The 27547-nt window shown below is 40.3% G+C and overlaps 1 protein-coding gene across 15 annotated transcripts in view; it reads right to left on the bottom strand.

Moving 5' to 3' along the window:
* The window catches only part of NEB (nebulin), a 183749-nt gene that overhangs the window by 51501 nt on the left and 104701 nt on the right, over window positions 1-27547 (bottom strand). For all 15 annotated transcript variants that reach the window (XM_069982710.1, XM_069982711.1, XM_069982701.1 and 12 more), the window contains 52 exons: window positions 27287-27490; window positions 27101-27205; window positions 26212-26319; window positions 25775-26080; window positions 25339-25542; window positions 24200-24304; window positions 23906-24013; window positions 23345-23656; window positions 22406-22609; window positions 21319-21423; window positions 20772-20879; window positions 20371-20682; window positions 20088-20291; window positions 19514-19618; window positions 19318-19425; window positions 18795-19106; window positions 17728-17931; window positions 17408-17512; window positions 17212-17319; window positions 16673-16984; window positions 16253-16456; window positions 15871-15975; window positions 15685-15789; window positions 15163-15474; window positions 14367-14570; window positions 14181-14285; window positions 13333-13437; window positions 12865-13176; window positions 12290-12394; window positions 12068-12166; window positions 11016-11120; window positions 10769-10876; window positions 9627-9938; window positions 9440-9544; window positions 8982-9086; window positions 8750-8854; window positions 8426-8533; window positions 8223-8336; window positions 7270-7467; window positions 7073-7177; window positions 6787-6891; window positions 6592-6696; window positions 6393-6500; window positions 6184-6297; window positions 4763-4960; window positions 4569-4673; window positions 4385-4489; window positions 1701-1808; window positions 1185-1292; window positions 836-943; window positions 243-347; window positions 52-159 (listed from right to left, as the gene is read on the bottom strand). In XM_069982710.1, coding sequence (XP_069838811.1) covers window positions 52-159; window positions 243-347; window positions 836-943; window positions 1185-1292; window positions 1701-1808; window positions 4385-4489; window positions 4569-4673; window positions 4763-4960; window positions 6184-6297; window positions 6393-6500; window positions 6592-6696; window positions 6787-6891; window positions 7073-7177; window positions 7270-7467; window positions 8223-8336; window positions 8426-8533; window positions 8750-8854; window positions 8982-9086; window positions 9440-9544; window positions 9627-9938; window positions 10769-10876; window positions 11016-11120; window positions 12068-12166; window positions 12290-12394; window positions 12865-13176; window positions 13333-13437; window positions 14181-14285; window positions 14367-14570; window positions 15163-15474; window positions 15685-15789; window positions 15871-15975; window positions 16253-16456; window positions 16673-16984; window positions 17212-17319; window positions 17408-17512; window positions 17728-17931; window positions 18795-19106; window positions 19318-19425; window positions 19514-19618; window positions 20088-20291; window positions 20371-20682; window positions 20772-20879; window positions 21319-21423; window positions 22406-22609; window positions 23345-23656; window positions 23906-24013; window positions 24200-24304; window positions 25339-25542; window positions 25775-26080; window positions 26212-26319; window positions 27101-27205; window positions 27287-27490 — 8037 coding nt within the window. The remainder of the gene's footprint in view (window positions 1-51; window positions 160-242; window positions 348-835; window positions 944-1184; window positions 1293-1700; window positions 1809-4384; window positions 4490-4568; window positions 4674-4762; window positions 4961-6183; window positions 6298-6392; window positions 6501-6591; window positions 6697-6786; window positions 6892-7072; window positions 7178-7269; window positions 7468-8222; window positions 8337-8425; window positions 8534-8749; window positions 8855-8981; window positions 9087-9439; window positions 9545-9626; window positions 9939-10768; window positions 10877-11015; window positions 11121-12067; window positions 12167-12289; window positions 12395-12864; window positions 13177-13332; window positions 13438-14180; window positions 14286-14366; window positions 14571-15162; window positions 15475-15684; window positions 15790-15870; window positions 15976-16252; window positions 16457-16672; window positions 16985-17211; window positions 17320-17407; window positions 17513-17727; window positions 17932-18794; window positions 19107-19317; window positions 19426-19513; window positions 19619-20087; window positions 20292-20370; window positions 20683-20771; window positions 20880-21318; window positions 21424-22405; window positions 22610-23344; window positions 23657-23905; window positions 24014-24199; window positions 24305-25338; window positions 25543-25774; window positions 26081-26211; window positions 26320-27100; window positions 27206-27286; window positions 27491-27547) is intronic.

Here is a 27547-nt window from a genome sequence, read left to right on the forward strand (position 1 = left end):
TGCATCAACATATATGGGGTAACTAGGACCTTGGAAAAGAAGTTGACTTACATCGCTTGTTATTTCTCCAACATAGCGGCAGTGAATGGTCTGGGGGGTGTAGGGCAAGGAGATCATGTGACCTTGGAGCTTGTTGTAGTAATCAGATTTGTACACCAGCTGAAAGACAAAGAACATGTGAAGTCTTCTCGGTTGGGGATGCCCTCAGAGGCGATGGCTGATCTCAGTCTTTAATAACTTACATCACTAACGGCTTCCTGTGTGGCTTTGACTTGGCGGATTTCTGGAGTATCTGGTGTGGTGTGGATCTTATCCTTCATCTTGTGATACAGTTGTCTGTAGAGTCTCTGGAATACAAGAAAGAGGATTTGACAATGTGTTCAATGGGAAAGTTTTCAATCTTTGATCATTTTGCATTCATTGGTTTAGACAAACCCCATTTCCAAATAACCAAATACCCTACTGGGGTCTTCTAAATTAGAAGACATTGTCTCTTATTCAGGATCCTCATCTGTTAGCTAGAGCACAGAAGAGCTATGTATAAATAGCAGCTATCCCTGTGGAGGACCCAGCAGGCATATGCATTACACAGACATACCGTTGATGGTGCAATGCTTCATTTCTCCTGCGGGAGTGCTGCAGAAGAATTGAACATTCGCTGCTAGCGTGTTTTCCCCCATAGATTGCAGCTGATTGTTAGAAGCCCAACCAATGAGACACCTCAAAATAAGCTTAACATCGGCGGTTCCATCTCAAAATAAAGACGTCCAAAAGAACGACTTTCTATTTCCTAATAAATAACTAAGATAAAAGAAGGGATGAAATCTTCACTTACCTCGTTAATGATTTGATTCACTTTCTTTAAGTTGACAGCGTTGACGTTGTCTGGAGGTAGGGTGTAAGACTTGGCCTTCACGTGTTCATATAGTTCTTTGTACTTCAGCTGTGGTAAGTGACAATAAGAAAAGAGGGTGAAATACTGTATACTGACGACACAATCTGCCTTATATTTATGTGTATATAGGAGATCAGTGATTTAAAGGAGATTTAATGTTAAAAAAAATATCATTGACTACACATATAGTATATCCGAAATGTAAATGACCATGTCAGTCGGAATTGTACTGAATGTTGGGACAGGGCTGGAGCACTATACCAATATTACAAAGAGCCTTATTACTTACATCACTGCCGATGAGCTGAGCTTTCTTGGCTTGGACAATTAATGGAGTGTCTGTTGGAAGACTATAACCGGTAGGCAGGGACTTGATAGTAGAATCCCGATAAATAAACTATAAAACAATGGAAATACAAGAAGGTTAGTACATCTATCCATCAATCAATCTATCTATCTATCGATCTATCTTCTATCTGCTAAATCTGTTGGCGCTATACAAATAAATATTATTATTTTTTTTTTTTTTTCATTATCTATCTATCCTTCTCATCTCCTATCTATCTATCTATCTATCTAGTATCTATCTATCTATCTATCTATCTATCTATCTATCTATCTATCTATCTATCTATCTATCATTTATTTATTATTTAACAACCTATTATCTATCCATTATTTATTTGTCTATCTTCCAAAATTATCCAGACTATAACATCTTTATATAACAGTCCACATTCGATAATTATCGTACATTTTTGCATCATAGGTTACCACTAAAGTATTACAGTACAGATGCACTCACATCACTGCGGATGTTGTTGGCGTTGGTGGCTCTGTCCAGTTCCACCGTGTTTGTAGTCGATGTCACTTTTCCTCTTACATTATGCTCATAATCAGAATGATAGACAACCTGTGGAACAGAAAACTCGTTTTAGTACAAACCAGAAAGTCTATTATTATCTGTTCAATCTGTTATCATATAGTGTTTATCCAGAAGAAGGGGTCAACAAACATTAATGAGAGACTTGACAACTAGTCCTCAATTAAGGGGGAAAAATCCATTGTGATTCCAAACAGGATTATCAAAATAAATCCTGGGATCCCTATCATCCCTTAAAAGGTCTAATACAAGGGAAGGGGTTAAGATGTCCTTACCCCTTACACAGAAGTCAGCAAAGCTTGCCACCTTAGGCAGGTTTAGCCAACTATCTAAGGCCCTATGCACACGTTCAGTATTTTTTTCTGGTCCTGAAACAACCCGTGAGAAATTGCGGATTGGACATCCGTATTCCATCCGTATTCCATCCGTATTCCATCCGTATTCCATCCGTATTCCATCCGTTGCTGGACCAGACTTCAGAAGGGTGAGAGGTGTCTAATATGCATGCTGCTTAGTGAATCCCTGTGGAAATCGCCGATATCACAGCACAGAGAGCTACAGCGTGTGTAGGAAAAGATGCAGAGATTTCTATGGCTCTCTGCTGCGATCTCCTTCTTGTCCTGTGCCGATCTCTCTCTTTCTTCCATTCATTCACTGCTCAGTAATCTTAATTGATTCATTCATACTTTTCCTAACCACATTGTAAACACCAATTTATTATGCTAATTGGTAATGATGAGTGACAGCTGGGCTACAAACGTACAATAGCTGTCCTGTCAGTGTAGACAACTATGGCAGGGCAGCATTAACATTAAAGACTGAACCCCATAGAAAACCATTAGGACAGATAGAGTAGCCCAGCTGTCACTCATCATTACCAATTAGCATAATAAATTGGTGTTTACAATGTGGTTAGGAAAAGTATGAATGAATCAATTAAGAGTTACTGAGCAGTGAAGGAATGGCAGAAAGAGAGAGATCGGCACAGGACAAGAAGGAGATCGCAGCAGAGAGCCATAGGGCTGTGTAAGTAGCAAATCTCTGCATCTTTTCCTACACAATGTTAGGACAAGGCTCTGTGGTAAGATAAGACAATAGTTTGGGAGAAAAATTAAGGTGTGTGTGGGAACAGATCTAGACATATTCAGGTCATCATTGCTATTTGCTACTTCTGACGATCACCTGATGAGTAATGTTAATTTTTCTCCCAAACTATTGTCTTATCTTACCACAGAGCCTTGTCCTAACATTGTGTAGGAAAAGATGCAGAGATTTGCTACTTACACAGCCCTATGGCTCTCTGCTGCGATCTCCTTCTTGTCCTGTGCCGATCTCTCTCTTTCTTCCATTCATTCACTGCTCAGTAACTCTTAATTGATTCATTCATACTTTTCCTAATCACATTGTAAACACCAATTTATTATGCTAATTGGTAATGATGAGTGACAGCTGGGCTACTCTATCTGTCCTAATGGTTTTCTATGGGGTTCAGTCTGTAATGTTAATGCTGCCCTGCCATAGTTGTCTACACTGACAGGACAGCTATTGTACGTTTGTAGCCCAGCTGTCACTCATCATTACCAATTAGCATAGTAAATTGGTGTTTACAATGTGGTTAGGAAAAGTATGAATGAATCAATTAAGAGTTACTGAGCAGTGAATGAATGGCAGAGAGAGAGAGATCGGCACAGGACAAGAAGGAGATCGCATCACAGAGCCATAGGGCTGTGTAAGTAGCAAATCTCTGCATCTTTTCCTACACAATGTGGCAATACAGTGGAGTAGTTTATGGCAGAAGTTACAAAAGTTAGGGAGGTGCAGCTCACTATCAAGAAGATCGTTCCTGGAACTGTGTCATCATTGAAAGGGTGAGAGGTGCCACCGGCAGTGTTTTTTCCAACTATCTCTCCCCAGATCTTAGAGCAGGCACCCTTGTGGAGTACTACAGATCCCAGCTCTCTGATTATATAATCACCAACACTGCCTAGGATTCTGCTACAATCGGCACACCATACTGTAAGTAGGATTCTGCTACAATCGGCACACGATGTGCAGCAACAGAGATCCGGAGAACTACAGATCCCAGCACTTCTATAAACTGCTGTGCAAATAGGAGCATGAGTTATCCATATTTTTTTACGGAAATACGGATGCCAAACATGTTACAATCCGCAAACAATCCATAGACAATTGATGTCAATGAGAGCATCCGTAAATAAATCAGGGTCCGCACCGGGTCCGTACTAGGACATGTCCTTTTTTTTTTCAGGATTGATTTTCATCCATTTCTGCTACTGATAGTGTGAATAGGACAATGGACTAAGGTGTATGGCAGCCTCCCAACTGAAAAGAAGGGTCAGACGTGTTGAATTTTTACTACCTGACCATATTGTTCTGGGAGAGATAAACCAGGGCCAGAGCTGTCTGGCTGCAGCTTCCCTTTCCATGGAGAACACATGAACATTCATCCATGCTAATGTATGAAAGGTCGGGAGAGATAACTGTTGACCACACCATATGGTTACCAGTTATGAAAAATATATGGGCACTTTACCCTCTGCCGCTCACCTTATACATATGCAAAAAGATAAAGAGAGGTGACTTACATCACTGCTCTGTTTTCCACTGGTGACAGCTTGAACATAAACTGGAGTGTCCACAACTGAGGTGTAAGTCTTCTTCAGCTCCTCAGCTTTGGCTTTGTATTTGTACTAGGAAAAAAATGTTTTTGTTACTTTTACTGTCCAATTTGTATTTATATATATCAGCTGACCCGAACAATGCACTTACATCACTGCGGAGGTCATATGCATGCTTAGCATGTAGAATCTCCGGGGTATCCCAAACGAAGCAGCCCACTCCTTTCAACCAGTTGAGGTCGTCTTTGTAGACAATCTAGAATGGAAAAAAAGACCAAGAAGAACCGGTTAACACACCAACTAACGGATCCCCATACTGTTACCTATTGGTTGGACTGTACTCACATCACTCAGCTGATCGTTGACCTTGCGGGCATGGACGTAGAGCTGGAGGTCGGGGAGGCAGATCCATTCATGGAGATGCTTTCTGTAGTCTATCTCACTGACTTTATTTTGTGTTTCCCGAGCAGAAATGATTTCCATCATATCGGGAGCAATGTGAATCTTAGCCTTGTTCTTTTCATAGGTCTCACGGTACAAACGCTACAAAGGAAATTTGAGACTGACTACAACATCCGATTATGCATGGAACACTGAGTGAACTGTTGTGGACTTTTTATGTTATTTCTGCTTTAGTGAGTATAGATTAGAAATTAAGATTAGAAAAGAAGCAACCAGGTTAAATAATAATTCCCTCCAGGATCAGACTACACTGATGTATTTTGTAGTCTGTTACCATGGAGGCACATGAATCTACACAGGAGCTGTAGACACAAAACGGTCATGTATTTACAAATTACAAAGTACACATACTATTCAAAGAGTTTTTACAGCAATATTTACGTATCCATGTATCCACCTAGGGTTTGACAACTGGGACCATCTTTGACCTCAAGAAGCCTGGCCTCCGGAAAGGGACTCGGACATTCATTGTCCATGGGAATGCTGAAGTTAAGTGCTGTACACGGCTATTATAAGCACTTCATTAGGCAATGAATGGAGCAGATATCAAGTAGAGATGTCTGATCTTAAGATCACTGAGGGAAGGCCCAGCAGTCAGATCCCCATGATCAGACAACTTATCTAGCGTAAAAACAATTCCCCCAACATCTAGAGTCATAGTACTGTTGGGTTGCCCCTATTCAGATTAGGGTTAAGGCTGATCCTGACAAATCAGTGGATCTCTCCCACCTTTATCTAATGTACATGGCCAGTGTTGGCTTACAAGAATAGCTATATTTAGTTTTAAAAACCACAACCACAACCCAATTTGTACTTAAATAAGAAAGTATTTCCCTTAGTATGTTCCTTTCTTATACTTTGACTTTAACCAAGAGAAAGGGCCTCGAACGCGTTGGCGTAAATAGTTTCTGGTTGGAATCTTAATGCCATTGAAATAAAGGAGTCTATTTTAGAGAAGGGTGGGAGTTCTCTCTTCTTTAACTACAGCCGTAGGGTGGCTTCACACTGGGGAATTCTTGCGGATGAACTCTGCAGATTTCTGTCGGCTGTACGCGCTCACGGCCGCGCGCCTTGACATGTCAATTCTTTCGTCGGAATGCGGAATCAGCCGGCCCATAGAATGGTGTCTATGCAGCCGGCGGAAAGGCGCGCGTCCGTAGTTTATCCGCGAGAATTCCGTAGTGTGAACCCACCCTAACAGGATATTTTTCCTCCTCTCCACACGCTTAAGCTTCATCTTTTACCCAAGCAGCCCTAGATGAGCTCAAGGCACACACATTTTACAACCCAAATGGAATACTCACATCCAGAGGAAGCTTGCCTACTCGGATGCATCTTGCGGTGCCTGGATCATCCTGGATACCTTTTGGTAGAGTGTAGAGAGCCTTAAACTTCTCATACTCCTCACGGTATTTCAGCTAGATGAGACAAACATGGATATTATATGACTTATATGATCAAGGGTGACAACTTTTAATGGACTTGCTTTAGGAGTATAGTGGAGACAGCTTACTGTGCTGGCGATGTGCTTATTCTGTTTAGCAAAGGCCAAGGCAACTGTGTCGGGTGGAAGCTGGTAGCTTGTGGCTTTGATGGTGTCCCAAGATTTCTTGTACAAGTTCTAAAGAATGAAAAACATTCTTGTTCTTTACCTCGAATGATAGACTCCATATTCATGCATCACACACTAACCATTATATAAGAATACATACACTGCTGAAAAGATCCTTAAGACCCTGGGTACGACTGTAATCTACGGTTTCCAAAACCGTTGTGTACTTATTCTTGTTCTTGTTGAAGTCTTCTTTGTACTTGCGCTGAATAGGAGACAATGAACAAGACGGTCATAAGAGACATCGATCATCTCGATATTCAAGGAACATCATTACAGATAATCCGATACTCACATCGCTGGCATTGATGGCGCTTTGGATGGCCGTGACGTACACTGGAGTATCGGTGACAACGCTGTAGTTCTTGAAGTTTTCTTTGCCGGCATTGGTGTATTTAATCTATAAACAGAAAAAAATTGCTTCAACTTTTTTGCTTATTTAGTGTTGGAGGAAATCCATACAAAAATAGGCACAACATATAAACTCTATGCAGATGTTACCCTTGGTTGAAATCAAACCTAGTATTAATTTTATTTTTTTTAACAAAACTGAAAAGCTACAAGCCTAAGGTATGACTTACCTGACTCTGAAGATCATAGGACTTCTTAGCAAGTATGATTTCTGGAGTGTCCCACACATAACAGCCAATGCCCCTGAGCCATGTTAGATCTTCTTTGTAGGCCACCTGCAAAGCAAAAAATTGGAAATTTTGATGATTTAATAAAAAAAAATTGAATGAATCAAAGAATTTTCAATGTTAAATATTTTTCAACTTACATCGCTCAAAATCTCATTGGCCTTTTTGGCGTGAATGACCCCCTTTTCATCTGGCAGACATGTCCATTCATGGAGGTAGCGGCGATACTCAATGTCACTGAGGATCTGCTGGCATTTCTTGGCCAGGACGTTGTTAATCATGTCACTTGGGAGGTTGATCTTGGTTTTGTTGTCTTCATAGTTTTTCCTGTAGGCCAGCTAATAATGGAAATAGTATAAATTATAAAAAGTCCAAAATAAGTCATAAGGAAAGTTATAGATATAGAGCAAAGATAGGGAACCTACTCCCCCCCAGCTGTTGCAAAACTACAATTTCCATCGTGCCTGGACAGCCTTTGGCTGTTTGGCGTGCATCAGATGGAGGGCCGTAGGTTCTCCATTACTGATATAGACGGTCATTTCGTTATATCTTGATTGACTGTTTTTGGTGATAATTCTCTATAAGCCATTAATAATTTCATATTCTACATTGATTTCTTACACAAAAAGTATTTTTACAAAATTCTCTGTTACTTTTTGATACTTTTTCATTGCTTCTTACTATATTAAAAATTTTTTGCAATGGCTACTCAGCCCTCATAATTGACTCAATTTTTATTATTAATTTTTTAGTTTCTATTGTGAACACTATGGGAGGGTCAGCAATCATCCCAGAACCCTTGGAGGGTTAGCACCTAAATTTTAAAGGGAATCAACAAGTAATGGAGGCAGCTCAGCTTCTCCTATCTCTCTCTACACAGTGACCTCTACAAGTCATAGAGCATGCTCACAACACTCACCCATAAAAGTAAAGACATTTTCTAACTAAGGTATCATATTTCCAGGTGTACAAACCTTTGACTGATTGAGTACCTTCAGAAGAACTATACTGACATGGACAATTTTCTATTGTCTCCAAATGTCATCCAATTCAACACCATCACATTAGCCTTTATATATAGATATTGTCTTACCCAGCTCTTCATCTTCTGGAAAGCCAATGACTGCACAACACTTGGGAAGTCGGTAATGTGGGTTCCGGCAAGGTAGTGACCCTTTTCCTTCTCATAATGTTCTTTGTATTTCAGCTGTTGACCAAAATCGATTAATTGGTTTAGTGATTTACTTGTATCTAATACAGTAATAAGACAAGATATACATCAAATAAGAAAGTTACCTCGCTGGAAACAAGTCTGCCATGCTTGGCAGCTACTATGGGTATATAGCTGTTGTCAAGCTGGTAGCCCAAGGCTTTGGTGCTATCCCAGGAATCCTTGTACAATTTCTTAGGGGAAAAATAAATAATATATTTTAAGATTGACTTGTAATAACAAAAGGTCAACAATGTTCAGACAAACTGATACTGTAATAAAGAATAATAGAGAATAACCAAGGGTGGGTTATCAGTAAATAAGTGAGACTGGGACATTATTCCGTATTATTCAGTATTTATATAGACGAGAATAGTTTCTATGCACCATTATATTATCATAATACTTACGTCACTGGCCAGCCTGGCCATCTCCTTAGCATGTGTGACGGCAGGAGTTTCCGCAGAGCCGATGTAATGGCCTTTCTCCAAGTTGAAAGTTTCTTTATATTTCAGCTAAGCAAGAGATCAGAAAAACAGATTAGATGATGATGAATAGATAGATAGATAGATAGATAGAAGACAGGAGATAGATAGATAGATAGATAGATAGATAGATAGATAGATAGATAGAATTACTCACATCACTTTGGTTGATGTTATTCATTTTGGCGAGCACGACGTATGGTGGGTCAACCACATTGGTGTAGTTGGCAAAGTTTTCTTGTGCACCCTTCTTATAGGCTCTCTACAATGCATAAAACAGAAGATGATGATTGGTCATGATGGCGAGCCCAGGTGAGTAATAATAGTAGTTACCATCAGAATGTATTCATTACATATGTATGCTATGGAGTTTTTTTTTATAATAATTTGGCTTTGCATAATTAATACATAAAATGGGGTCTATAGTTCACTATAAATATTTTATAAGTAATTTACAAGACCACCGGATTATGAAGACCGCCTCTTTATCTGGTTCCATATACAATGATACTGACAATCTTCTTTGAGAGGACAAGCCGTCAACAAGACCATCAGATTTTAAGGGGTTGCCTCCAAAAATCTTAAGAAAATAAGAAAGAGAGAGTCTATACAAACCTCATTAACCAGTTCTTGAGCTTTCCTCACTTTCTGGTGCTCAACAGAGTCTAATGGAACCCATCCGCATCCACGAATCCATTCCAGGTCAGATTTGTAGACATTCTAAAGTCACAAACAATAAGGTTAGTTGTCAAAATATAACACACTATATAGTAAAATGTTTAGGAAATTCTCCAAGACTCACATCACTCTGCAGGTCATAAGCCTTCCTGGCTTGGATGCAGTCATTTTGGTCGGGGTGGCAAGTCCACTGGTGAAGGTAATGACGATAGTCAATGCCACTGGCCAAGCTCTGTCCTTGTTTAGCCGCTTCGATTGATACCATGTCTTTGGGAATATTGATTTTGGTCTTGCACTTCTCGTACAGTTTTTTGTATTCTCTGTCATTCTGGATGAGGTTGGCGTGTTTGAACCATTTCAGTTTGGGATCAGCATCGAAATTTGGAACGCCGACATAGTGACCTCTCTGCTTGATGTAGTCAGCTTTGTACTTCAGCTAAAAGAGACAGAAGTAGAGATTAAGCCTTTAGTACCATGAAGGGCGACATTTTTCAGCAACCAGTCAAGAATGGTCACCCATGTGAGCAGCTTAGAAGGTCCTATATACCCCCCCCACATATGGGCCAACCTGTACAAGGTTCCTCCTTTCCACTCAGCTGCCAATGGTAACAAAAAAATCGAAGGATATACAGGCACTATGGTCACAATACTGTTCTTTTCTCCAAAGGAAGGGAAGAATGAACTTGACGAGACAAAGAGTGGGCAAGATGCTAGAAACGCGTTGGAAAAGTCTGTTTTTAAAGGGACTAAGCTTGCAAGTTTATTGGAGTTTGGGACATAAAATAAAGTAAGTTTAAGATTATCTATCAGTGTCAGGCACTGGACTTCTATCTCATTTGGATAAAACATATACTACAGACACATGGTACATGTGGAAAAAGTCTAATTTTTTTAAATCAGATCTTCCCTTGAAGGTAGGATGCAATGATGTGAATATAAACCAATAGATGGCCTTATATTGGCTAGTTATACAGGGAACTCTCAGGACATAGGCCCCTATTAATAGTGAATATCAGGGTGAAATTGTAAGTGGAGCACATAGTTATCTTGTCCTAAGGCCCAACGCCTTGAGAACCTTCCACCACTTACTCCCTGCCCGGTCTGGTTCTTCTAATCTAGTAAAAATCACACTTTAATTGGGAAACTGGTGATCTGAAGGGCGCAAGACTTCATCACTTTTAGGAGATTTTTGACTTACATGTGTTTGTGTATATAACTATACAGTATATATAATTCCTGTATTTGGGAGCCATGAAATGTGATTACCTCGCTCTGAGCGATACTGCTCTTCTTGGCATGCGTAATCTGTACTGCATCATGTGGCAACAGGTAGCCAGTGGCCTTAACACTCTCCCAGCCTTCTTTGTATAATTTCTAGAAGGGAAAGCAATACAAAATAATATAATTGTAAAACTGAAACAGATATGAAGATAGATAGATAGATAGATAGATAGATAGATAGATAGATAGATAGATAATTGATAGATTACAAATAATGATTATTAATACATACGTTATTGACATTCTTAGCCGCCTCTTTGGCAGTCAGCAGCAGGGGGGTATCGGTCAGGGCTGTGTAGTGTGACTTTATGTTGTTCCATGCTTCGTGATATTTAATCTACAAAGAAAACCATAAATAATTTTTAAAAGGGCTATTTTACGGACAAGTACAATAAAAGATCCATGTTTTACAGTCTTCAGAGTTATCATTAGATAGAATTAATGACAGAATAATTTATTATATATTATACAGTCACAGATATGGCGCAAAAAGACGACTATAGAGAGACTAAACTTAGCACAGAGAGTGGTTGGGTTACTTTTGGAGAACCAATAAAATCCCAGTGAGGGGACAGGATTATTTGTGGGGGTCTGGTAACATTTGAAAGGCGCAAGGTAATCTGTGAGGGCCTGGTGACATGAGAGTGAGGGGACAGGGCTATCTGGAGAGGTCTAATGACATCAGAGTGAATGGATAGGATTATCTAGAGAGGCCTGGTGACACCAGAGAGAGGCATACCCTCTGGGAAGGCTTGGTGACATGAAAATGAGGGGGTTATTTGGGAAGACATAGGGACATGAGAATGATGGGGTTATCTGGGAAGACCTAGAGACATGAGAATGATGGGGTTATCTGGGAAGACCTAGAGACATGAGAATGATGGGGTTATCTGGGAAGACCTAGAGACATGAGAATGATGGGGTTATCTGGGAAGACCTAGAGACATGAGGGGATGGGGCTTATCTAAGCAGGCCTGATGACATCATGGTGAGGAGACAAGGTTATCAGGGGAGGCTTGGTGACATTAGATCAAATAGACCGGGGGGGGGGGTGGGGTTGGTGACATTAGAATGAGGAGGCCAGGTTAGCTTTGAAAGGCTGGTGATTGTCACTGCTCATGACAAATCCTAAACTCCCAAATTCCCAAACTCCCTGTCAAAGAGATTGTAAACAGCAGTATTGGCACTAAATACACAGTATAATAAAAATAAAGTTTTACAAATAATCTAATTGAAGGCAAAATGATGAATTACTTTGAAGCAATCCATTTAAGAAATACTCACATCGCTTAAGTGTCCTGCACCTTCCTTAGCTGAGACGTAATCTACTCTGTCAACGACGGGTGTAAAGCGGAGGGTGTCTGGTTTAGTCTTATACTTATTCTGCATTTAGGAAAAATCAAGACAAGTATATTAGTATATCGTGTATGCATGTTTCTTTTTTATTTTTACTATCATTATGCAATCAAACCTATAGGTTTGCAATGTTTAAAGAAGTAACTTTACATCGCTCAAGATGTCCTGGGCAAATTTAACTTTCTTAACTTCTGGAGACTCGTTTGGCATCCAACCGATTCCACGTAGCCACTCCAAGTCTGACTTGTAGAGTGCCTGTAAATAAAGAGATAGATATATATTTATATATTGGCTCACAATAATGTTGTACAATTTGTTCATTCTGTTTAGCTTTACTGTGTAGACTAAGACAAGGTCAGCAGAGTCATCTCAGAGTCATCATTAGCTGGTTTTAATATACTGTTGAAACCTTTATTGGGCTCCCTTGCTGGTCCTCGCTCTCTGGGGCAGGATACTATACTTCATCTCTCCTAGGTGACTATATTAACCTTTGGACATGTTTCTGTCAATATGGCAGCCCCCATTAGTTGTCATTTTTAAAACTCACCAAGAGAGTTTGGTCAGCTCTACCTGATCTTATTAGTTGTCACTTCAATGTAGGAAGCAGTGGTGTAAAGGATTCAGTATACATAAAAAAGTGTCCATAGGTAGCTCATATATAGCAGGGAAACTTGGTTGAGTGTTTTGAACAGTCCCATCAACCATGTCGACCACTGTTAACTTACGTCACTCTGGAGGTCGTAGGCCTTTCTAGCTTGAATGACGTCATTCTGATCCGGTAGACATGTCCACTGGTGCAAGTAGCGTTTGTAATCGATGTCGCTGACCAAAGTCTGGCATAACTTGGCTGCAACGATGGACACCATATCTACGGGCAGGTTCAACTTTGTCTTGGTTTTCTCAAAGTCCTTCTTGTATTCCAGGTCACTGGGAAGTTTAGATGCCTTCAAATTCCAGGAGATCTTGTTGTCGGCCTCAGCTGAGGGAGCTCCGATGTAATGACCCTTCTGTTTCTCGTGGGTTAGCTTGTATTTATACTGTGGGAAAAAAGGAAGGCAAAGAAGTCGCAAAAATCATGGATTTGCAAGATAATGTCAAGAATTCATAATAGTGTAAAAGTAGTGAAAAAAGTTTATTGGTGATAAATTAAACAATAAATTATACAGTATATATCATAGTGACCTGATACTTACATCACTTGCAATCTCTCTTGAGGCTTTAGCTGCTTTGATGGCAATTGCATCAGACTTGAGGTCGTAAATCATTTTCACCTTATCCCAGCCTTCTCTGTAAAGTTTCTGAAATAAGAAATATCAGTATACAGTAAGAATAAAAACAGGCACCCTAAAGTGTTTCCGGGTTACATGTGCTAATTTTCCATTTTATTATCTATATTATGAAATAATCCTGAATTTGTTCAGTTTTCATTCTCACCACTAGGCCTAAAATTAGATTGAGACTTCCTGTCCTGTCTGTGGTGATAAGGAAGAGGCTGCTGTAGATAGAGGAGACAGTAGACTAAGCCCAGAGCTCTGCCTCCTCCCCCCCTGTGGCATGACCTCTACATTATTGAGTATGCTCAATAATACTTTCCATTCATGTCAATGGGACAGTTTCTGTCCATTGTTGGCTTTGGGGCTTGCTGTAAAGCGTATCACTTAACACTGTTAAAAATCGCTTAGGCAAGATGGCATTCCCCATAATAATTTACATAAAATAAAATACAAAAATTGCAATGAGAAAATAGTAAAAGATTTGAAAGAAAAGAACATTTCACTATCTGGATCTAAACAGTAAAAAATAATTAGGCTATAGATACCCTTTAAGGATTTGAGAACTTCTTTCTCTATTCTGTGGTTTGTGTAGGACCAGTTCTACAAGGCCACTTGAGATGTGATATTTGTCCCCTGGGTACTGACTAGTTGGACCAATAACCTTTTTTTACCAAGGCTTATTACATACTCACTTAATGGCCATCTTTGTAAGATCTCTTTGCATGTCAGTCTTAGAATACTGAAATGAAGCCATGAAAGCCACTTACATTGCTGACGTTTTGGGAGTTAGCCTTGGACAGCAAAATCTCAGGAGTATCCGGCATGACGTGAATAGTCTTCTTGTCTTGGTTCCAAGCTTCCCTATATTTGGCCTTTAAAAAAAAAAATCACGTTAATAGATCATATTATTGTGCACCACAGTTTTCAGTAAATAACGTAAAGACTCAACATACAAGACTGAGTTGCTCGGCATTAGCCTTTGCCAGGACAACTTCTGGAGTATCCACAATGCTGGAGAACTTGAAGCTGCTGGCTGGTTGACGGTAAAGGCGGTCATTCAAGATGTCTTGAGCGTTCTTCACTTTCTTAACCTCCACTGAGTCATTGGGAAACCACCCGCATCCTCGAATCCATTCCAGATCTGATTTGTAGACGTTCTAGAAGAACAAAGAGTAAAAATAACAGAGAAAATTTAAATTTTAGAGATTTTTAGAGAAAAGTGCTCTACATGACATATTGGGTCTAGTCTAATTATATGAAAACGTAACTTTTAATTAATGGGGTTAAGTAGACTATATGGATGCTGTCTACATTCACTTATTGTGCAGCCAAATACTGGGATTCATTTTACAGAATTGGCGAACCTGTTGGAGTTTTCCGGGCAAAATAGACTGATGAGCTATTCATAGGATGGGTCATCGATCACTGACCGGGGAATGCTGGCATATCTCATTCCCACCAACTTTGTGGGTCTATCTATAACTAGTATTGACTAATATTGATCTTCCTTATTTGGGCCTCTTCTTCCCCAACTGAGTCATAGTTAAGGACTTGAGACTGGGGATTTTAACAACATAACATTTTAATAATCGACCAACGTCTCGACAATCAAGTTCATAGTATGTAATATGTATAGGGGTTCATAAGTTTGGGTCAATGCAGTTGAATCGGTAATACCAGTGACTTACAGAGATGGGTAAACTATCTACATTAAACAAGAATAACTACAATGACAATCCGCATACTTACGTCACTCTGCAGTTCATAGGCTTTCTTGGCTTGGATGCAGTCATTCTGGTCAGGGTGACACGTCCATTGATGCAGGTAATGGCGGTAATCGATCTCACTGGAAGCTGCTTGGGCTTGCTTGGCGGTTATAATGGACACCATATCTACTGGTATGTTAACCTTGGTCTTTGTCTTCTCATAATCAGTCTTATATAATCTGTCAATTGGTAGTTTGCCAGATTTGATCAACCACATCAGCTTGGGGTCATCCTTGGCTGTGGGGGCTCCAATGTAGTGACCCTTCTGTTTCTCATAGGTAGTCTTATATTTGTACTAAAATCAAAGGTAAAACAAATATTTTGAACTAGTTTATTTAAAAAAACAAAAACTTGGCTTGGACAATAAGGTGCATCTTTTTCTCCAATTTGCCAATATAGGTATTGTCTGTATTATAGGGAATGGATTAAGTTGTGTCTTTTAGAGGGAGTATTAGTTAGTCATAAGGAAAACTTGCAGTAATATAAATGATGGTATAGCACTTACATCACTAGCAATGTCTCTGGAAGCCCTGGCAGCGCGGATTGAGACGGCATCTGCCTTCATGTCATAGCTCATCTTGACATCATCCCAAGCTTTCCGGTACAGTTTCTAGAAAAGAAATATATTTGTCTCAATTGTCTTGTTGTTAATTGCAATTTCCTCAATTTTTTACATCGGAGATGAACTTACTTCGCTAACGTTTGTTGCATTGACCTTGGACTGGACCATCTGTGGGGTGTCTGATGGGAGGCTGAATTTCGTTTTCTCATTGTCCCATGCTCCTCTGTATACACGCTATAGAGAGAAAGCAGATACATTCATCTTAAAAATGTTTAGTATGTCTAATTATATATCTTTATGTATATCTGACTCCTTATTGGACTATGCTTGGGTGAACAGTATATGGCATCAAATGAAAAGAAAAATGTGGAGCTATAACAAGTCAAAAACTGGGAAAATACTAATTTAACAAAAACTTTCACCCTGCCAACCACTAGACGATAGCATATTCTTGACCATAGAATATATTTTTTGTATGTTTTAGGGTCCTTATGAGACCAGAGTCACTCACGTCGCTGATTTGAAGAGCGTTGGTCTTAGCTAGGACGTATTCAGGAGCGTCTATGACACTGGTGAACTTAATGGTTTTTGGAAGCTGACGGTAATGACGTTCACTGAGGATCTCCTGAGCCTTCTTGACTTTGTTGACCTCAAGAGAATCATTTGGAATCCAGCCACAACCACGGATCCATTCCATGTCAGATTTGTACACCCACTGTGGACAAAATGACACACATGGTATATTTTTCTAAGGACAATCATGTGGTGGTAATAACAATTCTGAATTGTTTAAACCTTTTTTGGTCATACATGGTCTATATCGGTCAACACAAAATATACTGATATTGAAAATCTTCAGATCCTGTTGAGGGTTAATAACTAAAAAGTATGGATATTGATATGTAATGAGGTAGTAATGAAAACAACATACATCACTCTGGAGATCATAGGCTTTCTTGGCCTGGATGACGTCATTCTGATCAGGCAGACATGTCCATTGGTGAAGGTGCTGACGGTAGTCAATGTCGCTGACCAGTTTCTGGCAGTTCTTGGCCAGCAACACAGACAGCATTTCAACTGGGCTGTTGTATTTGGTCTTTGACTTCTCAAAGTCCTTCTTGTACACTCGGTCACTCTGGATCTTGGCAACATGCATGGCCCATACAGACTTGGGATCATCCAATAGGCTTCTGAACCCAACGTGATGGCCTTGTTGCTGACGGTATCCGGTTTTGTATTTATACTAAAAGAAGATAAATTATTTTAATATGTAGCTTGAAATATAACTATAGTTTATATTACATGTAAGACTGTGATGATTGGTGATCTTGAGGGATCTAGTGTTCCACACAAATGACTTGCGGGACTTCATGATCTTTGTTACTTTGAAGGTTTGGCAACTAATTTGGGTTCTGGTAGGATTGTGAATATACTGTACAGAACATATCCACTCCAATCAATAGAACTTACATCACTAGCGATATCTCGGGAAGCTCTGGCAGCTTTGATGGCTATGGCATCAGCCCTCAAGTCATATCCTTTCATCTTAGCGTCATCCCATCCTTTGGTATACATTTTCTGCAGAAAGAAAAAGCCTCTGTTATCTTTAAAACATACATGTACTTACATGTTTATGGTCCTATTATATAGGTAATATAGTACTTACATTGCTAATATTTACTGAATTGGCCTTAGCAAGCAAAATTTCTGGAGTATCTGGCATGACGTGAATAGTGCGCTTATCGTTGTTCCAGGCTTCAGTGTATAGTTGCTGAAAGATAAAGCATAAAAAGGTTAAAAAAATTAAAATATGTATATATACATTACTAGTGGTAACCAATTGGCCACTGTAAGATTAAGACAGGGAACAGAAACTACAATTCCCATCTTGTCTGGTAGCCCCTAGCTTTATAAAAATAAAAAAAAATAAGAATGTTATTTATGTTATTTATAAAAAAAAGTAGAGAAAGTTAGAACCTGACTCACCTTGCTGATCTGCAGAGCATTTGCTTTGGCCAAAACGATCTCTGGGGTATCAGCGGCGCTAGTGAATTTGATGGTGTCTGGATGTTGGCGGTACTGATGATCACTTAAGATTTCTTGAGCTTTCTTGACTTTGTTCACTTCCAGGGAGTCATTAGGAGCCCAGCCACAGCCGCGGATCCATTCCATGTCAGATTTATATAACCACTAGAATATAAGAATAATTTATGAGAATTATTATCACTATTCATACTATGAACTATTGTTGAACTATTTTATAAGACAACTTTTAAATTTTTCATTTTGAACATTATATTGGCTTTCTTATGCTTTGTTGCTTTCAGTAGTTTCCTGGTTGCCTTTGGAAAAAGGTGATGTCCCCACAATGGGAAAATGACAGCCATTATTGCATCATTTGTATCATTTGATTTTTTTCCTATACTTGGTCCGTAAAATTGGGAAATTTTGGTGGACTGTTTTGTACAAAAACTGATTTTGTAGCTTTTTTGATTTTGCATCTCAACCACTTTTCAAATATTTGCATGGATTTAGCTAAATGTGGCACTGATTTTAGTTTATAGAGTACATACTGCCAAAAACACACAAAATTTACAAATCTTTACAAAGTTTACAAAAACTTCTTTTGTCTTAAGATTCTTTTAGATGGGTCTGCGCTGCCCCGATTACAAGTGCTGATCTTAGTGATCATGCTTGTTTGCTGAGCCTTCAGATGACTCGATTGGTTGTGCCCCTGGGCCAGATGAGTGTTTGTACAGCCCTTTAAATGTATCATTGTTTTGAGCACATCCCTTAAGTACACCATGTGACCAATAACGATAAGTTAAATAGGGGCACAAAAGATGTGATCAGCTGACGATCACTGGCATGCTTACACAGGCCTATGGAACCATTGTTTCTAGGAACACTGTTTCAACCAATAATCGAATCATGTAAAAGAGCCTCATGACTGGCATATGAAACTCCAGTCTCGGTATTACCCGTAGCTAGATCTCGCACATAGACACCACCATAATTCACAATAATCTCCTCAATAATTGATGATAACTCACATCACTCTGGAGATCATAGGCTTTCCTTGCTTGTATGACGTCATTCTGGTCGGGAAGACATGTCCATTGGTGAAGGTGCTGACGGTAGTCAATGTCGCTGACCAGTTTCTGGCAGTTCTTGGCTAGAAGCACAGACAGCATTTCCACTGGGCTGTTGTATTTGGTCTTTGACTTCTCAAAGTCCTTCTTGTACACTCGGTCACTCTGGATCTTGGCAACATGCATGGCCCATACAGACTTGGGATCATCCAATAGGCTTCTGAACCCAACGTGATGGCCTTGTTGCTGACGGTATCCGGTTTTGTATTTATACTAAGAGAAGATAAATTATTTTAATATGTAGCTTGAAATATAACTATAGTTTATATTACATGTAAGACTGTGATGATTGGTGATCTTGAGGGATCTAGTATTTCACACAAATGACTTGCGGAACTTCATGATCTTTGTTACTTTGAAGGTTTGCCAACTAATTTGGGTTCTGGTAGGATTGTGAATATAGAGAACAGTCAATAGAACTTACATCACTAGCGATATCTCGGGAAGCTCTGGCAGCTTTGATGGCTATGGCATCAGCCCTGAAGTCATATCCTTTCATCTTAGCGTCATCCCATCCTTTGGTATACATTTTCTGCAGAAAGAAAAGGCCTCTGTTATCTTTAAAAAATACATTTACTTAAATTTTTATGGTCCTGTTATATAGGTAACATAGTACTTACATTGCTAATATTTACTGAATTGGCCTTAGCAAGCAAAATTTCCGGAGTATCTGGCATGACGTGAATAGTGCGCTTATCGATGTTCCAGGCTTCAGTGTATAGTTGCTGAAAGATAAAGCATAAAAAGGTGAAAAACGTTAAATATGTATATATACATTACTAGTGGTAACCAATTGGCTACCGTGAGATTAAGACGAAAGAAAAACTACAATTGCCATCTTGTCTGGACAGCCAAAGATTTAGGTTTGGCTGTCCAGGCATGACGGGAGTTGTAGTTTTGCAACAGCTGGAGGCCCGAAGGTTCCTCTATCCCTGGATTAAGAAGACCTCTATATGAAGTTCTGGAGCGGTTATGGTTTGGAAACTATGGGTTGGAAATCCATCTTTTACTTGGTCTTGCATGGTACAGTGGGACTATTTAAAGCAATTTTCATATAGGAAATGATGTCCTTCACTCTGACAGTACGTTGCACAATGGCAAGAATTTTCACAAGCCATTGAAAACTGATGGAAAATTTACAATATTAGGGAATGAGCATAATTTGGGGGTTTTCACCTATTTTCGATTACTTACCTTACTTGCAAGCTGAGCATTATTCTTGGCAAGAACCAATTCCATTGAGTCAGGAACAGAAGTAAACCTGAAGGTGTCTGGTTTCTGACGATAAGCCTTATCGCTCAGTATCTCTGCGGCCTTCTTTGCCTTCTCCACTTCCAGAGAACCAACAGGGACCCATCCAATGCCTCTGAGCCATTCCATATCGGATTTGTAGACGGCCTAAGAACAGTGATAAAATATTTATATAGTTATCTGGTACACTTGGACATGAGATCATTTTTTAGACTAGATCACTTACATCACTCTGGAGATCATAAGCTTTCCTTGCTTGTATGACGTCATTCTGGTCGGGAAGACATGTCCATTGGTGAAGGTGATGACGGTAGTCAATGTCGCTGACCAGTTTCTGGCAGTTCTTGGCTAAAAGCACAGACAGCATTTCCACTGGGCTGTTGTATTTAGTCTTTGACTTCTCAAAGTCCTTCTTGTACTCTCGGTCACTCTGGATTTTGGCAACATGCATGGCCCATACAGACTTGGGATCATCCAATAGGCTTCTGAACCCAACGTGATGGCCTTGCTGCTGACGGTAGCCAGCTTTGTATTTGAACTATGAAAAAAAATTATGAATTTAATATTACACAAAAACTATGAATTTAATTCATACATGTATTGCTTTATTTTTATTTTGGAACTTACATCACTGGCGATATCTCTTGAAGCTCTGGCTGCCTTGATTGAGATGGCATCAACTCGTAAATCGTAACCTTTCTTCTTACTTTCTTCCAAGGCAAGTCTGTACTGTTTCTGTGAAAATCAAAATAGTAATTTTTAGACACAAAAGCTTTTAGGAACACAGAGGGCTGGCAACTTTAACAGGACTAAGCTGCAACACCTTGCACAGCTACCTGTATAGATGCAGGAACAGCACAAACCCTTCACTATAAATAAAAGTAAAGTGCAAAAGGTCGTTTTGGGACAATATTTTGGGGGTTTCAGAACCAATTACCAATGTTAAAAGTTTTGGTCTCAACATACAATATTATCAACATACAATGGTTGTCCTGAAACCAATTAATAATGTAACTTGAGGGACCATTGTACACATACACACACACACATATTCTCTTCTGTTTATGTTTTTCACCTATACATTGACCAGATGTCAAATGACATGATAAAGGCAACGTCTTCCAAGTTATGTAGGTACGGTTGCCCATCATGTGCCCACATGAATGACGCTTACCTCGCTGAAATTGATACGATTTTGTTTTGCCAATTCGATCTCAGGAGTGTCCGGCATCACATGAATGGTAGTCTTATCCTTGTTCCAAGCATCTGTGTACAAGCGCTGGAAAAGAACAACATTTCTACAATTACTGCCATGTCTCTTACTAACTGCATGCTGTGTGAATGACCAGAAGAGCAGCACATGAGATTCAGCACTATAAACCTTATTCTATACAGCCTATTTATATATGGACGAAGCAAGGGACGTGCCTATTCCGCATGAATGATCCACCATTGTGCATTGTGGTATATGGTATATATGTAGCTACATCTGTATTTTGCACAACTCTTAGGGGCCTATTCCACAGAGCAATAATCGGCCGAATCGGCCCAATTCGGTAACGATGTCCCTGCAGCCTTCGCTAAATGATTATCGGACCGTGGAATAGACCCAGTAAACGACCGCCGATTTAGCAGATCGGCGCTTGTTTACATTGTTGATCGGGCCCTGGTCAGCCCGTGGAATAGGACCCTTAGACAAGTTAAGGTGGTCATACACATGACATCCTCCCCATACACAGGAACGTTCAGCATGGCTAAGCGTTCCAGTGTTTTCTATAGGAAGGAGTAAGCTGAAAAAAATCCCCTCTTCTTTAAACATATTGGGGGAGATTTATCAAACTGGTGTAAAGTAGAATTTGCTCAGTTGCCCCTATCAACCAATCAGATTTTACCTTTCATTTTCTAAAGAGTCTGTGAGGAATGGAAGATGTAATCTGATTGGTTGCTAGGGGCAACTGAGCCAGTTTCACTTTACACCATGTTAATAAATCTCCCCCATTGCTTCTAGTAAAAAATGTCTCCATACATGCGGAGTCTGACATGGATGCTCGTGCATAGTTCTCTACCCTTAAGCCCCCAAACACAATAGCGAAAAGTCAGCTTCAGATCCCCTTGTGACTTACTGTGGTGTCTTTACAGACACCATTATTTTGCACCACAAAAGAGTTAAATAAAAAAGAACAATAAAACATATCTTAATATGCCCTCCATTTATATTGAGTCTGAATGTTGGGGCACCCGACACATTTCTCCCCGCTCACCTTATTCATAAGGTCAGCATTGGCTTTTGCAAGGGTCAGGTCCAGGGAATCCGTCACGCTGGTGAACTTCAGAGTATCTGGTTTCTGGCGGTACTTCTTATCGCTCAGAATATCACACGCTCTCTTGTTCTTTTCCACTTCCAGCGAGCCGATCGGCACCCATCCGATTCCCTTCAACCACTGCAGGTCTGCTTTGTACAAGTTCTGAAGTAAAACAAAATTGCAAGGAATAAATTTAACATAGACAGGACAGACTTTGTGTTTCCTCTTTTTTTGCCTTATTCTCCACCCTCTGAAAACTTCAACAATCGGTGCTCTGTAACAAATCACTACTGCAATGATTTTGGCACAAGAGCTTCATCCATAATTATCTCACAAACGCTACGAAATCATATCTTTTACCTAGTATATGTTTTTAGGTATAGCTTATACCCCCATTGGCAGCCCAATAGAACATAAAGTGTTAGGCTATGTTCACACAATGTATATTTTCATAAAACCACGGCCGTTGTACACGGAACGACCGGTCTCTGAAAAGATCTTCCTGGTCGGTACTGGAGTACCGGCGGGATGATCTTTCGGGACGCAGAGTTCTGATGCGGGCGCATATGTGTGCGCCCGCATCAGAATTCCCCCCAGCACGCGATAGAGCAGGCGGCCGGAGCCGCTGCTCTACTGTGTGAACTGACATGGTCTTCTGCGGCTGCTATTCACTGAATAGCGGCCGCAGAAAACAGTTTTTTGTCAGTTCTTTGCGGCGCCGCTAGGGATCCTGGCCGGAGCGTATACTATGTGTATACGCTCTGGCCGAGATCCCATAGGAAGCAATGTAACGTATATTTTCGTATACATCACGGCCGTTGTACAAAGGCTGCGGTTTTACAAAAATATACGTTGTGTGAACATAGCCTAAGTCATAAATTATAAAATAATACTCACATCACTCTGGATATCATAAGCCTGCCTGGCGTGGATGACGTCATTCTGGTCTGGCAGACATGTCCATTGGTGCAGGTACCTCTTGTAGTCAATGTCGCTGACCAGAGTCTGGCATTTCTTGGCCAACACGACGCCCAGCATGTCCACGGGTGAGTTAAACTTTGTTTTCCACTTCTCAAAGTCTTTCTTGTATTCTCTTTCACTCTGCATCTTGGCTAGGTGCATGGCCCAGACAGATTTTGGATCATCCTGTAGACTGCGGAAGCCAATGTGGTGTCCTAGTTGCTTACGATATCCAGTCTTGTATTTGAACTGAGGGAGAGAGAATTAAAATGTCAACCAGATACTTAGTCATGATACTATGTTCTATTTCTTATTTATTTAAAAGAAAAAAACAAACATTTTTTTTTTGGACATTATTATTTGGGCAACCATCTTGCCTGTTCTCTTTGCTTTCTGAATGCCATAAAGAGGTACGTTCCCTTTATGGAGAGTTTTTTTTTATTCTCTTGTCATTGGCCTAATGGCAGTATTAATGCATCTCCTCCATTGTGTACTTACATCGCTGGCAATATCCCTTGAGGCTCTTGCAGCTTTGATGGAAATGGCGTCAACCCTTAAGTCATAGCCCTTCTTCTTAGATTCTTCTAAAGCTTTCTTATATTGACTCTTCATAGGAGATAGAAAAAGACATCAGTACACATCACAAAAGTTTACGTAACTTTTATGGATTATCTATGGGAGGAAACCCATAGAAACATGGGAGATTATACCTCCTCTGTTCATGATGATCCCTATACTAGATCCTGGTATCCCTTTGATACATATACATGCCCCATGGAAATAATAACTTACTTCGCTGTAGTTCACTTTGTTCTGTCTTCCCAGCTCAATTTCTGGAGTGTCCGGCATGATGTGAATGGTAGTTTTATCCTTATTCCAGGCTTCGGTGTAGAGTCGCTACAAAACAAGATACTTTTTATTCCTTTTCCATACACACTAGATATATTTTACCTAAACCCACAAATATCCGATCCAGCGTCAATTTAGACAAAACCAGATTTTTTCAATAATTACGTTACTAAAAACAGTTTGGTAGAAAAAATTAGGGAACGTCAACGCTATTTCAACTGCAAATTTCTTTGTCAAAGAAGAACGTCACTGTTTGAAACGCAAATGAATTCTGTTTTTTTGCTACCAAACAGTTTTTGGGGTCAATAAGTGCACCTAGTTTTATTAAAATCAGTGCCTGATCTGATGAGTAGGAGGACTTACAGTGTTCTTGTCAACATGAAAAACTTTTGATTGGTCCGGGTCCGAGTGTTCAGACCCATACTGATCCTGAGAACAAGCGGGGAGAGGACCATGCTGCAGTGTGGTCCACTCCCTGCTCTGTGTCAGCGAAATCAGTCAGGCTCCATAGACTTATATTAGGAGCCCAACTGATCATGTGACAAAGAGCCGGGAGAGGATTGGTCTTTTCCCAGCTCGTTCTCACAATCGGTATGAGTCTGAACCCAGACAGATTAAAAGTTTTGACATGTCTCTATGACATTACAAAAATTAGTGATCCAACAGTACCGTGGAACAAGGTCCTGAGCGTGGCAGGGGAGCGTAAGGGATGCATGCTGGAGTCTCACTTATCCCGAGAGCCGACTAAGTAACATAAAGCAAAAAGGAGTCCAATGGCATCCAAGTTCAGTCTCAGATCTTCACTTTATTGCAAATGCATGAACAGACAAACGAGGGGGGGGGGGGGTTTATTAAGCAGGCTTAATAAAGACCCCCTAAGGTCAAATGTATGCTCATGGATTTGCAATAAACTGAAGATCTCTGACTGAACTTGGAAGCTGTTGGACTCCTTCTAGCTTTATGTCTCTATGACATATCAAAAGTTTTTTTTATGGTGACAGTGACACTTTCACAAATTTCCGCAATTTTTTTTTTACAGTATGACAAAGTTGTTGTCACATAGGACGACTATAAGAATTTACCTTGTTCATTAAATCGGCGTTGGCCTTGGCCAGGCTGAGCTCCAGAGAGTCGGTAACACTGGTGAACTTAATGGTGTCTGGGTGCTGCCTGTATTTCTTATCGCTGATAATCTCTCCGGCTCTCTTTGCCTTTTCAACATCTAGAGAACCGATGGGGACCCAGCCTATTCCCTTTGACCATTGCAGGTCAGCCTTGTACAAATTCTGCAGAGAAAGAGAATAGATGAAGCATAATCTGTATTTCGGACTAAACCCTGAGTGTCAAATCTCCCCCCCCCCCCAAAAAAAAAGATTATACCACTTTATAATGCACAAAATAGTACCACTATAATACCAACTTTTGCCATTCGTATAAATCAGCCATAACAGTTCCATCACAACCGAATGTTATGTATATACTAGAGATCTAACTCAGTAACTTTGGTTGTATACTCACATCACTCTGGAGGTCATAAACTTTCCTGGCATGGACGACGTCATTCTGGTCTGGCAGACATGTCCATTGGTGCAGGATTTTCTTGTAGTCAATGTCGCTGACCTGAATCTGGCATCTCTTGGCCAACAAGAAGGCCAACATGTCCACAGGCAAGTTGCTCTTCCACTTATTGAAATCTTTCTTATATTCCCTATCACTCTGGATCTTGGCCACGTGCATGGCCCATACAGACTTGGGGTCATCTTGTAGACTGCGGAATCCAACATGGTGTCCCAGTTGTTTCCTATAGGCAGTTTTGTACTTGTACTAGATGCACAACAGAAGATATAATCGTGAATTACTTTTTGTTTTGTTACCATCTTTTATTATTAGAGTCGTTGATGTGTTGTATATGGCAGGATAAGACCGGCAGGTGAGCGCATTATTAAATAACTTACGTCACTGGCGATATCTCTGGATGCTCTTGCTGCCTTTATGGAGATGGCGTCTGGACGAAGGTCATAGCCCTTTGCCTTGGATTCTTCAAGTGCTTGTTTGTACATTTTCTGCATAAGAAAACAATGAGCATTACTTGTTGCTGTTGGCGCTGCGTGGTGGCCAAGGGCCACTGCATTGGAAACAAACAATGAAGGAGAATGTGGGGCTACAATAGCACCATTTATATGTACTGCTGGTTTAGCAGTGTCCTGGTACAGCTGAGTATATTTTTGTTAGAAATGGCTTGACCAGGTAAGGAAAAGGAGGTCTGGGCTAGTCAGTGAATTGTGGTAACTTAGCTAACCCTGGTCCTGCCAATGAATCCTGTTCTTATCCAGCTCAAGACAGCTCTGGGTCAGTCACAGCACTATGTGGAATTAAGGAGGTGAATTAACCACCTCCTTAGTGGGTCTCCAGCTGGAGCCAGTGCTGTGTGTCTCAAAAGCCATCTTTATTGCCTTACACCCTTCAATAGGGTATTGTAATGCAACTCTTGTACATTTATACCACAGCGAGCCAAGCAGTGAAAACCCCTCTTCAGTAGAGCTGTGTAAAGTTGTAATTGTGTAAGAGACTGTATTATGACTGTGAAAGAGACTGTGCCTGATCCAGTTAATTTGCACACACCACCACAGGCACGACAGCACCAAGACCTCAACACTAGGCCTCAGGGTCCTAAACTTAACCACCCCTGTTACAAAGGATTGTCATGTACTCCAAGAAGATGCACAGTGTTTAGCCATATTCTCAAAGCTGCTGTGATACCAAAGAATGGGGACTACTACCCCCCATCTGGCCCCCCACTACTTCTCCCATCTTTCCTGATGGTCTCCCATTGCCATTTCTTACCTCACTGAAGTTAATCTTGTTCGCCTTGGCGAGAAGAACCTCAGGTGTATCGGGCATTATGTGGATTTGTGTCTTATCCTTGTTCCATGCGTCAGTATACAAGCGCTGAAATAAAGAAAATAATGTAAGAGCCGTCAGCATAAGAAATCTAAAAGACTTCTAAATAAAATTGGAGTTTAACAATACCTTATTCATGATGGTCGCATTAGCCTTAGCCAGCTCCATTTCCATGGAGTCGGTGGTGCTGGTGAAGCGGAATTTGTCTGGATGCTCGCGGTACTTCTTGTCGCTTATAATAGTAGAAGCGCGTTTGTTTTTCTCATCATCCAAAGAACCGGAGGGACACCAGCCGATTCCTTTAAGCCACTGTAGATCAGCCTTATACTGATTCTGTAAAACACAGAACAGTTGTGCAGGTTATATTATGGGTTTTGAAGGCTACGTCAT

This window comes from Dendropsophus ebraccatus, chromosome 9 (assembly GCF_027789765.1).
Source record: "Dendropsophus ebraccatus isolate aDenEbr1 chromosome 9, aDenEbr1.pat, whole genome shotgun sequence".
NCBI lineage: Eukaryota > Metazoa > Chordata > Amphibia > Anura > Hylidae > Dendropsophus > Dendropsophus ebraccatus.